General features: G+C 46.3%; 1 protein-coding gene across 2 annotated transcripts in view; it reads right to left on the bottom strand.

Annotated features, from left to right (window-relative positions):
* The window catches only part of ALDH16A1 (aldehyde dehydrogenase 16 family member A1), a 703,308-nt gene that overhangs the window by 267,513 nt on the left and 420,430 nt on the right, over positions 1 to 15,365 (bottom strand). For both annotated transcript variants that reach the window (XM_069606350.1, XM_069606359.1), the window contains exon 13: positions 9,097 to 9,264. In XM_069606350.1, the coding sequence (XP_069462451.1) occupies positions 9,097 to 9,264 (168 nt within the window). The remainder of the gene's footprint in view (positions 1 to 9,096; positions 9,265 to 15,365) is intronic.

Consider the following 15,365-nt stretch of genomic DNA (forward strand, 5'->3'; position numbering starts at 1 on the left):
GAATCCTGACTGCTGTAATATTTAAAGTAAGATTTACAGGTATTACGGGAAACATACGGAGGGGGCCGTCAGCCAACTTAGTGGGCATCAGAGTAGCTCTGGCAACTTCCTCTGAGTCTACCAAGGTAGAATCCACTACAGTGCGACTGCACCCACTATCCCTAAGAGCTGGAGTATCTACTCCATTGATCAGCACACTGTCTTTAAAGTAGTGCTTGGTATTATCCGGAATCCTAGCATAAGCCTCTGCGACTTTAGGCTCCCAGGAACCCAGGGACACTAAAACTACCTCAGCCTCTATCCCGCTGGGAAATGAGTCTGAGGAGAAGGATGCTCCTGTAATCTCTTCTTCCTCGTAGGAGGAGAAGGCCAGATTAGCGGAGTGGACCCCCAAACGTCTAACCTTACAACGGGGATCCCCCTTCACGTGGTCAGTTGCTCCACAAGCAAAACAAGATCCATTGGGTCTGTTTACATAGGGAGGCTTATTGTAACCAGTGTTCTGTTTCGGAGGCTGTCCTCCACTACCCTGTGAGATCTCTTGTGTCTTACCCTTATTTTTCTTGTTGTGGCCCTTGTGAGAAGAAGATTTAGCAGATTCTCCACCCTCCATATCTTTGGACTTTTTCCCTTCCTCCTGCTTACCAGGATGAGTTTTGTCCTTATGGGACACTCGATGTGACACCCATAAGTCTGCTGCAATGGCCAGCCTCTTAGGATCTATCTCCTTCGAATCGGCCAAATGCTGCTTAAGCTCCGGGGAAGAAGAAGCAAAAATGTGTTCCAGCATGACAAGATTTATCATGCCTTCGAAGGTAGAAACCTTATAACCTTCGACCCAGCCAGTTAAGTTTTTCAAGGATTCAGTGACATAAGATACCCAAGTATCCTTTTTCTTATACTCTCTGAAACGTTTCAAATATTGGGCCGGAGTCTTCCCAAACTTTAAAATGAGAGTTTGCTTTAACATTGCGAAATCAGCTTGCTCAGCCTTCGACATTTCCATAATGGCACTACAGCCAGAATGGGGCAGTCTGTTATCAGCATTGTCAACTTGTTGAACTTCGCATGCATACTCAAACGCATTCAGCCAGTCCATAATGTCATTCCTTTCTTCATACACACTGAGCAGATCTTTCGGAAACCGTGGATGAGAGGAAGCCCCAGACCCATGTCCAGGACCCTTGGACCCATTTGCAAACTGAAGCTTGGCCAGTTCCAACTGGTGATCCCTGTCCTTTTGTTTTTCTGCATGTTCGATTTTTAGTTTGGCTATGCTGAATTCAAGCTCCTGCTGCCTAAACCGCAGCTCTTGCTTCTTGAATTCAAGCATAGCATCCCCATCAACACTGGCAGAGGAAACATTAGACATCTCGTCCTCCCTGTCCTCGTGGTCGCGATGGATCAGTGTGGCGGCAGAACCGTCGGTTCTACTAGTGAGAGCAGCCCCACCACCTTCCGCACTGTCCTCAGAAGTTATAGCGTCAAGCTGCGCTTCTTGCCACGCCACGATTCTTTGGATCATTTCCAATTTCGTGCCTTGAGAGGAAACACCTCTCTCCGCACACATCTTCTTCAATGTTTCTGATTTGGAAGCATTTAAAGTTAACAAGTTATTTGTTTCCATACTGTTAGATAGGACTATGGCCTTTTTAAAGTTATACTACAACAATTCACTACGTGTACTGGTTGGAATAACCTGAAATGCCTTAGTTCGTGCGCAACACTGGATACCTTCAGTCGTATCCCACCCCTGCCACCAATTTGTTAAGACGGATTTCTGAACTCTGTCCTGGTGGCGCAGAAGTTCAGAAGGCCAACCTAATTACTTGGAACAGGGTAACCTCTGGACGAGCCAGACCAATCAAGGTAGCGATCGCGGCGGTCAAGACTAGGTCTCAAGAGGGGTGAGGGTGACTGAAAGCCCGCAATGAGCACACAAAGCAAGGTCACTTACAAACTACTCCAAACAGTTGTTATATCAAAAATATATACACATTTATTTTAAGGCCTTTAAAACAATGACCGTAGCGATAAAATCACAGTATCACAATATTAAGCCAACACATACCATATCAACACAATATATATACAAATACGACAGTCGCAAGCGTTATATGCACGAAATGTGTAGTCCACCTGCAAGGGAAGGAAAACAGGCAGTGCGATAATGCTTTAGACTCAGTTCGCCTTCAGAGGCACCTAACTAGATGGAAGTCCGAGCCCTGCGAAGAGTGGAGCCTTGTTCTCAAAGTACCTGCACACACTGGTGCCAACGGGCAAAAGGAGAAGCTCTTCGGAGGAAGTCAGGCAGTTCGGGTTAGTGCACAACAGAAGAAGAACAAGTTCCGCGACTCAAGCGCAGCCTCCACAGGGAGCAGAAGCAGAGCGCGAGTACGGACAAAAGGGTGCTGTTTTTACAAAGCGGGGAAAAGCAATGGGCTCCTGCAGGAGGGCGACCAGATCCTAGCTAAACTACTCACCGGTCCCCGATGCAAGCAGACCCAGGCTTCTCCGCGTCAGTTTCAGCAGCTGGCAGGTTCAGAAGAGCAGGGAACGCCTTGTCGTCGTGTTGAGTAAAAAGACGTCCCAATCGAAGAAACCTGCACAGTTTTGTCACCACAGCAGGGCAACGGAGCGGCCGTGTGTATCTGAGCCAAATGTACACTACTCACTTCAGACTTGGGAACGCCAAGTGTACTAAGCGTGTGAGAGTGACAAGGACTCGAAAAACAACACAACCTGGCGGCGGTTACAGAGCAAGACTCCCTTGTAAACTGGTCAGTCAACTGGATGGCCCAGAGACGCTTCCGAAGGCTTACTGGCAGGAGATGATGAAGATGCCGAGAATAGCTGTTCCCGCTATTCCAAAGGTCGAAGTACCAGTACAGGCCTTCTGGTTCGATCAAAGGTGAAAAGGGTTTCACAAGGCGACAGCAGTGCAGAGCAGAAGTCCTTCAGCGGGTCACCAGCGATTCCTCGGTCCAGCCTCTTGTTTGCAGGATACTTGGCTCCTGTATTCCTTCGTTCGTGAGAACTCAGGAGATCGACCTGGTAGTGGTGTTTCCAGCCCCCTCTTATCCACGGTTCCCTTCGCGCCAAAACGGAGGGGAGCCAATGGGAGATCCGCTCATCAACACACACACCATTCGTGGACCAATCACGGACCACGGTGGTCCCAGGCATTCACACTACCCTAGACTCTCTGGCACCCAGGATGTGTATTGGGACCAGACATCCCAGCCCACACCCTGGAGGCACACAAAAGACATGTAGAAGCCTGCGAAAGCATCCGTGTTTCGCGGGAAAGTACATGCCCAAATAAGGAAGGCCCCGGGTCGGCTCGACCTGGGGAAGGTGAAGGGAGCAAGACGGTCAGCGGACAGGACAAAGGAGCCTCGTGGTCTGGCCATTTTGGGAGCCAGGCCACCATTTTGGGTTAAGCGCAGAAAACACGCTTAGAACGCCAAAAGGAGCTCAAAATACAAAGAAACGATCGCTGCCACCATTCCCGTCCCTGAATTACTTGGACCGATCAAATACCATCCTAAACGAGTATCTAGGGCCTGTAGAGGGCTAGAGACCCAAGAGAGCTGTAACTTAGCTTACAGTGCCCTCTTGTGTCATGTTGCACTAAGGCCGCAACATGATAAAAGAAACTACGGGAAACAGCGTTCCCCGGTACTGACTGTCTTAAGGGCATGTCAGTTTCCCCATAAGAAAAGGAGCGAAAGCCCAGAGGCGTGCAGCAGAAGGCTGCACTTCTCTGGCAAAGTCAAGAACAAGGTAAAAAACAACAGCAAAAAGTTTAGGGGTTGCCACATGGAAGGAAAATTACCTACAATTACGAAATCTTTCCTAACAAGGAGCATCCTATGCTGCTGATAATCCAGATTCCCCTTATCCATTGCTGCTTTTAACACTCTCTATCCTGGTCGTCGGAGACCTTTAAAATGAGTGTGGTCCTACTTGAGAGTTTTGCTTCATGTCAGAGGAGCGCACCTTGATCAGCTAGCCCTCTTTCACATATATGGGGTCTTCTGCAACCTTGCATCTAAGTATCTCGGGATCCAGGTGTTTGCAAATGCAATTGAGTCGTCCCCTTCTGCGCCTGATGCGCGGCCAATAACCCTGATCTGTTTCGATCAAATCACTTTCTCAAAGTACTCAAGTCTGGTTTCCAGGGCATTTTGCCCCTTAAGAGCGGCCTCCACCTCCTTTCCTGTCCTTTTTATTACCGGGGATAATTGGGCACATAACTGTACCAACTCTGCCATTTTCTGCTCCAGAACAGAGGTTCTCAATTACAGTTGTGCCACCTTCTCCGCCATTTTGTCAAATGTGTTCTCCAGAGGAGACACTGATTTTTCAAGGCGCCCCAGCACAACTATAACCGGGTCCATAGACTGGGAGGATGGTCTGAACCTCTCCAGGTCAGATTGTTTGCTTATATTGCCCTGTGACATGAACAAGTAATAGTCTATGGGTTTATCTTTCTTCCTATCCTTCTCAGTCAACAGCTGTTGTTAAAAGCCAAGGTATCAGATAGGACTTAACGCATACACTTCTTACTTCGACTTCTGCTCCAACTGTCCATGAAAACAGCCAAGGCACGTAATAGAATACCTGTGGGTGCCTCTGTACTTTCCCGACAACTGCACTGTGCAGGGCTTGGCCACTCAATTGTTAACTGCATCTGTGCACACCCTCGGGTGGCTCTGTGAAAAGAATGAACACCTTTTGCTGTCCACCTTAAAAATAGCATGCTACACATACGGGCTGCAGTAGAGTCTTGTCTGGAAGAAGGTCCTGTGTTGCATACACAGCGCGGCACATCTTCCATCCTCTTTGATGAGACGCTGCATCACCAGTACCAGGGAACCCAAAAGCGCACCCCCTCCACCTGTTAGCAAAGATCATCCAGGGGTGCTCGCCACTGTGATCAGCCTCTAAGCGCTCACCCATTGGCGTCGGAGCTAGGAGCTTCACTAAGGCACGGCCACCTGGTTCAAGCTCCACACCGCACCCAGCACACAATGTTATAATGCACTGATTCTGTGTGGTGTTGCAGAGTGCTTTTTGAGTGGACACAGAAAAACTAGTAATACATTGCATTCATCGTCCTGTGGGTGACGGTTTTTGCACACACCTGCAGATTATAAAATCCATAAACTGGTGGCAGCTCCTGGCACTGTGCTTCTTCCTCGGGTTAAATGCACAGTGTAAACACAGATTAGGAATCTGTTGCGCCATCAGCCAGTCACTAGATCAGTAACTGCACTAGATAGCATTGCAAAGTGAAGTGAAATGAGAGATGTGCCGTGGCCCAGTGCAATACTGGTCTGGTGGATCCAATAGCATGCAAGGACTGATTAGTCTGGCTCTGAGGTGGGTAGCAAAGAGGTCTTGGTAACAGTTCCTTCCAAGACAAAAAAAAAAAAACACACCCTGTGGGCAACTGGGCAGGCACCCAAGATCAAAGTCCATTACAGAGAAAAGAGTAGAGGGAAGAGAGGGAGAGAGGAAGGGAGATGAGATGGGTGAGGAAAGGGCGTGTGAGAATGGACACAGCCGGATACCCTGACCGAGTGTGTTCCACTCGAAAAACATGAAAAGGGGGAAATGAGAAGATGGAAGGTGGAGATAGCACAGGATCAGGGCACTAGAGGGCACAACCACTAATTCAGCATAAACATTAATGACATGGCTATGTTTATTTCAAGAGTGCCATTTATACTGATTTCAAAAGAAATTGTGCTCCATAAGGAAGTGAGGAATCCCTGTTACCTCTTACTTTGGTAGGCCAACGGAAAAATTGTCATTCAGATATTTGCTCTATTAGAGCTCTTTTTCGATGCACTTAAAACTGTAAACGACCTCGGGTCCACATATTTCTTTTAACTTTCATTGATATCGGAAGTGTGGCTGATTCAACATGCCACCTTCCCAGACCTGCTGTCATGCACCAGCCCTGGAGATTGATTTAACGTTGGAAGTACTACTAACATGGCTTCCGGTTTCCTAACTTAACAGTCTAGCTTATTTCAAGATGGCCGACGGAACCTATAACTGGCAAATCAGACCAGCGCACTGCGCGTTGTATCATTCCTTGTTACGTGCACTGCCAGTCTCTCATAGCGACTAGCCTAACTCCTCTTTCCCGTGTTTTCCCTTTTTGTTGAGGTCTTACCCGACCTTCTTTATACTGCCACTCGCGGTGTTTCTATACTTTTCTATACGCGTATTCCGACCACAGAGGCTGCCGAGGGAGCGCGACCCTACCTACGACAAATGAAAGAGAAGAAGCCTGGAAAGGAGGCAAGAATTAAGACGAAGAAGCAGAGTACAGTCAGCGTGGAGGAGATTCCAGAAGAGACAGATGAGGAGGAGTCAGGGTAGGAGGAGGTCCAGCCTGACACCTGCCTACGTTTTAAAAAGAAAAACCCACAGCTTGACGTCACGCAACACCCCACCCACATCCACTTGCTAGACTCCGACCACACATTGCAAGAGGCCGCCCACTTACCCCGACCACATGTTTTTTAAAAACCCAAACACTATGGTGTAATGCCAGAGATGGGTGGGATTTGCTCATGATACTGTGTCTGTGTCCACACTTTCTGTGATTGGCCAGAAGCAGTCTGTTTGTGGTCAATCACATGGAGGGGTGGGTGGAGTTGCTGGAAGTTCTGAAAATCCTGGAGACTCCACGATCTTCCACGGAAAAGAGCATGGGAACCACAAATCTCCGGACGAAACCCAGAGACTAGGCAGGTATGCACCTTCCTGCTTTAGTAAAATACTTCTCAAATAAAGATATTTGTCAATAAACCAGATGCCTCCCAGCTGGTATCAGTCTCATTCTTTAGTGTATTCTTTTCTTTTTGTTATTAACTCGGTTACCTGCATGTTATTTATGATGAATTCTCAAATTATTTAAACAGGGAAATCATTGTATTGGCTTGAGCACAGAATAAAAACAGACCGAAGTAACAATTATACATTGTAAAAAGAAGAACATCTGCTAGAAATCACATTCTTGTTGGTATGTGTTGGACTGCCAATCTTTCTTATTCTTCAATTACCTCTAGACCTTTCATAACTAATACACAATTTACTTTTTCTTCAAATATAATCTCTATGAAAATCCTGTCCAAAAGCCAACCTTTGTTGTCACAAATTCTTTACTCTTCCGCAGACCTTTCATCTCATTCAAATCTGGAAACAGTCCATCATCCATTTCTTGCTGATGGCCTATTAGATTGTATCCCCTCCCCATCTCCCTTTGATGTAACTGCTGGAGGAAAAGACCTATGTGGTCGTGAAAGTCAGGAACCCAAAATATTAGCTAGTTTAATAAAAAAGGTATAATCTCTGCAAGATCCTGTTTAAAAAAAAAATGTTTAAACAGCTGTACTTTTCATGTAGGACGTAAATACAAATTCCACCAAAAATAATCTTGTGTTGCCCCCAAGTACATGTACGTCATAAATTTAGGGAGGGGCTGCAGCCATCTGTGTACCTCACAACTGAGCGGGACAATGGCCAAAACTCTTTTGGCTGCAGAAGTCAGGACCCTCTCAGGGCCCGGGGTTTGTTGAGGTTTAGCATTCAAAAGGTTAAGCACTGTAGGTCTGTCTACTATGACTCTTGATTATGCTCCAATCTTGGTTTGGTTCCTCTAACAGCCTGTGGCCCTCAGCAGGCAGCTTACTGATCGAACGGTCAGACTCTGATGAGGGCCAGAACCCTCGGCTATTCAGCACGCCCACTATTCTCAGTTTAGATCTAGTGGTCCATTTTACAGTCGCCACCAACCTCCTCTAGTTAATCCTAAGGTCAGTACTCCCTATAGTCCCCAACAGGATGAGGTCACGCCATCCTTCATATGCTTGACCCTGTATGCTTAGCAGTTTTGCTTATTTCCATTAGTGTGGATACTTAGTGATGCTGTCCCAGGTGCACTATCCTTGATCTGCGTCTATTTTCATCTACTCGTCTTATACTGAAGTATCCTGCACTTTTACGGTGCTGAAAAACCTTTTATGAAGTCACGTGGCATTTTGGCAGTGCATAAGATTCAGTCCTTTGAAAGAAAAGCACTGGCACTGTTAGATGAAGCACTGTTTTTACCTATACGTTTGCATTGCTAATTTAGACCAGTAAGTCGTTCCCTTTCATCTATTTGACCTCTACGAGCCAACATTTTTTTGATGGATTAGAAGAGTGCACTATGGCGTCAATCGAGATCCTCAGCTGAGGGCCCCCAACTTCACAGTTTGGAGTCATTTTCTTTCCTAACAGCTCATCTTCAAGAAGGCACCGTCCAACTGGGGAAGCGGCAGGCTGATCATCTTTGCTGTTCCAACATGACCGACTACCAAAGGGCAATCTGCTGCCCACACACACATCCCTGGAAAAATGTTGTGTATTGCACTCGTGGTTAAAGGCTACTGCCGCGTCCAGCTTGCGCATCTGCAGGAGCGGATGGGACTTCACTCCCACAATGGAACTCTTATCCCACCCCGTCCAGTAGCTCATCTCTCCTGCGCTTGCCTCGTGCATAAATGGTCAGCAAACCTATAAACGATTCTGCAGAAATGAGGCTTTGTAAGTCTGCACCCAAGTGTAGGAGAGGCATCCCATCTGGTGCCTCAGAAAGAAGAGTGAGGGGGGGAATCTTCAGAAGCTGCACACTAAAGCAAAAATAAAATTACTTGCGAGTACAGGTTTTTGCCTCTACTCGTTGCAGCACGGTCTTTGCATCCATCTATGCAAAAACACATTTTTAAGCCGTGCATTAAGGTGAAAAGAGTTCCTTCATGCAATGTTGCTGTGGTCCTATTGAGAAATCTTAATCAGCACTGCAGATGGCATTTTTATTACTGCTTATGTCTAATCATTGATGACTGATGCACTGCAGGTAGCATGTGAAGTCTCACTTCTAAATAAGTATGGGGCACGCAGAAGTGGTGGATGAATGTCCTTTCATGGGTGAATCCTGAAATAAGAATATGGCAGTCACAGTAGGCACTAGGTTTCTGGGCACACTCATCCTTGCAGGCACACGGTCACCAAGGTGCAACACACACTTACCCAGGCGCAGCTTTGTGAGCCGCCTCCACTGCATTTCGCACGTCTTTCCTGTTGCCGTCAGCCACGTAGGCTACCACGTCGCCACTGAGACCACTGACAGGGCGCGAGTACATGCCATCCGGCCTCTTCTGGGCACCAGCGTAATACAGCTTGTATGTGCGATCCACACTGCAGAGACAGAATATGTGCAATCATTGACTATGAGCAAAAGAGACCACTTCATTCCAGTCAGTGCTTTCAATGTAAAAAAAAGCAGTGCAGCTACTCACTGATCTAGGATTTAGAGGGCGCAGGCTCAACCCTAGTAGAGACCAAAGATTGCTCTCGCGCCAGGGCCCTAACTAGGCACTCCACTCCATTTGTATTCATCCCATTCTGTGTCGCCCTGTGTTGTATAGTTTGCTTTTAGCAACTCTGCACTTCCCTCTGTTTGCACCCCATCACCACTCACTCCCACCTTCTCATTCACTCTCTTTGTAAGTTCCTCTTTTTTCCGAGCATGGGCTTGGGGAGAATGGCACACAAACATCTCAGGTACAGGTGTATAACTTGGCTTCCAACTGAGTTTCTCTGCAGATTTTCAATTGGAGAACATTTTCTAAACAGTGTTTTTTACATGATGGCCGAATGTGCGCCTATATCCGCAATACTATGATCAAGTCTGAGGAAAACTGGCACAGATCCACCTTGTTTGTGTGTGATCATCTGCTGTGTCCATACCATTTTGACTCCTGCTCAATGTTTTAGAACTAAAGTTCACCAGCTAGATGACAACTTCCTCTGAGCCTCAAAAGTTCTTTTGCAACATCGGTCTCCTATTCCGGCTGGCTCTGATCAAAGCCGACCTAAGGAACCACCTAAGATGTCCTGCCTGGTTCACGCTGCCAAGATTCTATGCATTCTCTGAATATCTGGTCCCCATGTTAGAAAAAACTATCATACTGAAAATGTCTCCCATCTTCAAATCAACCCTCATGCTGAAAACATTGACTTTCCTGATAATATCCCATGTTGCTTTACTTGAATATTTTTGACATGTGCCTCCCCAAGCTTTTGTTTGCTCTAACCTAGTCTATTCTGTGGCTTGACTTTCCCACATCCTTGACTGAAATTCACCAAACTTTTCTTGGTTATTTGGCAGTATAATCCAATCCAGGTTGGACCTTTTGGACTGTCATGCAGCCTAAATGACCCCCACCTAATTACAATTAAGAACTGTGATATTTCCTTGCACAATAATGTTTCTGCCCAGTGGCCCGTGTGAGAAAATTGTCCAATCTCCTATTAATGTGATTGTCACAATGCTGTTTCAATTTGTTGTACATGTCACAGGCTACTGTACAATTCTGGCCCCACATTCACTTTTCTTGCAAGAAAGCCCACCTGCCAAAGGTTGTGCAAATGTAATAACGTTTCTATATGCAAGCGCATGGGAGATGCCCCGGGCTTATATATTGCAAAAAAGAGTATGTAGGTTTTGGACTACATGTGCTGCCATAAAGCAATACGTTTCATTCCGACTTGAGCCAAAAAAACATTTGCAAAAGGAAAGAAGTCATGGACTGTTTTGACTGTATTTGCAGAGGTATCAGGGCTCAGGGGAGTAGCCAATGGTCGTTGTGGTACTGCGTACTACTCCTCCGATCCCTGGGTCATCAAGATGTGAAACAATTTTGCATTTTGAACCCCTGTCAAAACGCTTCTGTGAATCAGGCTCTAAGAGTGATTAACACAACACCTTTTCACCACTTAGGTACTGAGACGAGGAAGAAGTCTAAAGTTGGTGAAGGTCAGGCATGTCCTCTTAAAGAGGGTCAGGCAATTCTTAATAGAAGTCCTCAACTGCAGCTTGTCACGGGGCTGCAGGTGTATAAAGGGAAACAAGTGAGAAGACAAGTGGAGCAGCAGCAGGGAGGACTGGAGAGGGAAAGCCAGAGGACCCTTTCTGTGTGGAGGCAGCCGTGGTGGGACCTGAAATGTGACCAGGACGCTGGCAGAGAATCCAGAGGTGTGGGAGCCTCTGTGGCAGAGTAAGAGCAGCTGGGAGCTGCTAACGAGCAAAAAGGAAAGAGGACGCTGTCCGCGTCCATCCCGTGGTAACAAAGCTGCCAGCGCATGCAAAAGTGAAAGTTATGTGAGCGGGGCTCACTGAGGATGTGCCTCCAACCTGGGAAGCTGAGAGGAGCAGCAAGAGCCACAAGAGGAAGACTCTGCAAACCGGAGAGTGCTGGGGAAAAGACATTCGGAAACCGGGTGCTCGGGCTGTTTTACTATGAATGACGCTCCACATTAATTAATGCTTTAAAGCGAAACGAGATACAAATTGAATACCAAACTGAATGGAAGTTTTCCAAATAACGCTACCCTAAATATGTTGCATACTTAACTAAATGGAAGTTTCCAAATAGCGCTAAACTGTGTTGGGAAGGAGAAACCCTCTTCCTGCACCCCCAGGCGCTTTAGGATAAGGCAAAGGCCGCCGCAGGCACTGTAAGAGACCAGGAGGGTTCCCTGAAGGCTTCTGTAGGATTACATTATCGCATGCTTTGTGGGCACAACACATATGCGAGAATACCAGCCATCTTAGATATCAGTAGCCATAATGCGGCACAAAGCTTCACATAGTGTGGCAGTCAGCCCCCCAGGCCGAGGCCGCGAACATGAGCAAGGGAATAGGTTGCATCCCACACACCGATTAGAAAGGCCAGAGCTGCCCAGCCCCATAAAACCCTTAATTCTCCTAAAATGTTGCCAACCTTCTCACCCTGGCAAGAATGTGCCCTGCAAGGCTACGGCTACGTATTCCCATCTCAGGCAATTTGGAACAGGACACCATCTGTGTCAATAAAATTTACGCCATCATCCAAAACTGGATGGCTGCAAATAGTTCATGTCTCAATGGAGAAAAAAACGGAGATCCTCATAGTAGGCTCTCTATCCCGCCTAGCCAAGCTCCACCCACTTTACACATCCATAGTCATTGACAATACACCCATTCCAATCTCTAACCAAGTGAAAACTCTAGGAGTATACTTGGACTCTAGCCATACCATGGGCAAGCACATCAGCGCACTTGCCTCAACCACAGCCTACACTACCAAACTTATCTCACTAAGCCGCCCATTCCTCACGCAACAAAACTGCATCACACTAGCAAGAGCCCTCATCTTAACCAAATTAGACTACTGTAACATACTCCTCTTAGGCACGCCACAAAAAAACATCAATAAAATGCAGCTACTACAAAACAAAGCATTAAGAGCAGCACTAGGCATAAGCAAAAGAGATCGCTTTTCACACCACAGGAGAGATGCCCATTGGCTACCCATCCAAGCCAGAATACTCCAAAAAACACTCACAGTCACACACAAATGTGTCTCTGGCAAGGCCCCAACCTATCTCAACAACTGTCTCAACCACAAAGCTGCAGTCAGATGCCTTAGATCTAACGCAAACTTACAGCTACACATCCCACGCTTCAACAACGTAAGAACAGGCAGATCTAGTTTCATTGTAGCAGCCCCTAGAATCTGGAACTCTCTCCCTGCTAACATTAGTAACAAGCCCTCACTGATTAAATTTAAGAAACAACTCAAAAACGTGGCTCTTTAATAAATACTGAGCACCGTGCTCTCTTCTGTAACGCCACACTGCATGACCTATGTAAATATTGTATAGTAAACGTAAACGCTGTTTATAACCCATGTAACCACTGTATATGTAATAACCAAGATCAAGTATTGTTATCTTTTATCATGTAATCTTAAGTCAAGCTTTCTCTGTAACTACGCTGTGATACCCTTCGGCTTGGGCATATAATACAATACATAAATAAAATAAATACGGGAGGCGGACTGAGTGCCTGTGAATGGTGCGATCCCATGAGAAGGAGGGTACGGCCCTCCAACCCCCACCAGTCCCAACCCTAAGTTATAGCACACCAATGCCCTGGCTTTAGGACCCCTGAATTCCAACCTACAAGATAACACCAGACCACTGACCATAAACCTGTTGGGCCCCCCCCCCCAATCGATCAAAAGATCAGAAAGCAGGGCTTTCCTGCCTTCACTTCTAAGTGTGCAGGGAGGGATGAACTTATAGCCCAAAACGGGTGGGAGATCTTGGGGGAGAGAACCCTCAGACTTGAACTATGCATACCGTCTTGAGGACAAGATCTCAGGATCTCTTGTGGTTGAACTGTATTGCGTTGAACTTGGGGAAGTTAACTTGAAATGGGGGCCAGAAGGTGGTCAGCATTTTGTGTTGATCACCATTTCTTTGATTATTGACATCCCTATACACTGTTTAGCTTTAGTTGTGAGGGCAAGCATAGGTTTGGAATACAGGCAGGCTTTTAAGTTGTACTCTTTGACTCAGACTTTCCTTAGTTTTGCTCAGGTAGGGAAATCCCATATTTGTATAGGGCAAGTTGGGCCTTCTACCATCCTGACATTTAAGTTAATAAATACAGTCCGTTTGAACTTAAGTCTGTTGTTTGTGTCTGACTTCATGATGCCTTCACATTGTACAATGGGTCGCAAAGCCACCACCTAAGGAATATTTAGCTAGAGAGGTGCAACTCACTGCATATGACCTGATTGTGCAGCATGTGCTATGTACACCTGGAACTGACCCAAGAACATTGCAAATTGCAGAGCAACGATTTGTAGGGGCAAAATTGGGACATGACCGGTAACATTGATAAAGTCTTACCCTGGGTGTGGGGGAAAGATGATGCAGTGAAGCAGGAGAGCGCAAAGCTACTGAGGGACCCAATAGGAAGCTGCATGCCAGAAGCAGTAGGAGATCTCTTAATACAGCATGGTAATACTTCAAACAACCTGCCATTACCACAAAGGGATCTTGGGTATTGCGGCACAGTAACATTCTTAGTAGAACTGATGATGCTGAGCATTGCAAAGCTCCCAGGTGACCAGGTGTCCTGTGACGTACGCCATCTTGGTTAGAATTCTTAACAAAAAAAGCATTGTATGTGTTGGGTAATGAGCACTGAAGCATTTATATATTAAACAGAAAAAAAACACAAAAAACAATTAGGCACAATTTTAGGAACTCTGACAATTGCTTGAAATGTGCATCAGCTTACAATCATACACCTCTACGTTTCCCAATGACACAAGTGGTTTTACTTGGACACAGCAGGGAGATGTTTTGTGTGCCACTTGTTTGTACAGTAAACAACCAGCGTATCCACACAGTCACAGGGCAAAGACACCTGCACAGAACAGTGGCACAACGACCATTGGGCAGATCGGAACGCAACTCCCCCCAACCTCCGGCCCCCATTGAAATGTTGGGTTCCGTTTACTTGACCGGGCTGACCTACAGAGTCGTTGCAGGACAGACAAACAAAGCCCCAGCAATTACTAGTGTACAGCGGATCATAGTTGGCAACGGCATTCGGAGGCATACCTTTTTAGGCATTTGAAATGATGTTGGGGCCATGATTGCATGTCAGGGGAGAGACTAGAAGGGTGTGTTTGGGGGTGCAGGACATGACATGACATGACAGCTCCTTCTCGCAGCTGTGTTCGGTTTCAGACGTGAAGGAGGGAGTTAACTACTTTTCACATTGAAGCTTCACCAGAATAGCCTCCTTAGAATGTGTAACGAAGTTAGACACCCCTGCACAAATAGGTTTGCCCCTCCCCCACAGTCTCTGAAGTTAGCCCCTCTCCCAACATTTGAAGGGTTACCCTCCCACCCCGGAAATGTTTGCAGGACAAGAAGTACATGATTAAAAACCGCCTTGCAACATGTTTAGGATGTGATGTACTTGTGGCAGGGGTTAACTCCCAGAAAAGTGCCATGATTCATGTGCTTAAAAATCAGCAAATAATTTCAGGGCCATTAATAAAAGCATGAGCACATATGCAAATAAACTGTCTTATGCAGTGCTGGAAATGAAAAAAAAAATAACTAGGGGAACCCTCTCATCCTTGGAGGGGCGGGGCCCTAGGCTAGGTCACAATACCACTGTGAGATACTTCTCTTCCTAGAACCCAAACTTGGCTATTTGCATAAAAGCAAAGCATTGTGGGAACATGTCAACAATTTTAAATGTTTAACATGTCTTATAGTGATTCAGTAAGAAATCATTTTGAGCGAATAATGGAGGCTGGGCTCTGCAGTTTTTTATTGGTCACGCTACTCACCCTGAGAAACAACTGTTTGCACATTGCAGTACATATATACCAGTTTGGACGCTCCGATAATTGAGGAGAAGAAGAAGAAGACAGCTACAACAA

This window comes from Ambystoma mexicanum, chromosome 1p (genome assembly GCF_040938575.1).
Source record: "Ambystoma mexicanum isolate Mex_15411 chromosome 1p, UKY_AmexF1_1, whole genome shotgun sequence".
In the NCBI taxonomy this organism is placed as follows: domain Eukaryota; kingdom Metazoa; phylum Chordata; class Amphibia; order Caudata; family Ambystomatidae; genus Ambystoma; species Ambystoma mexicanum.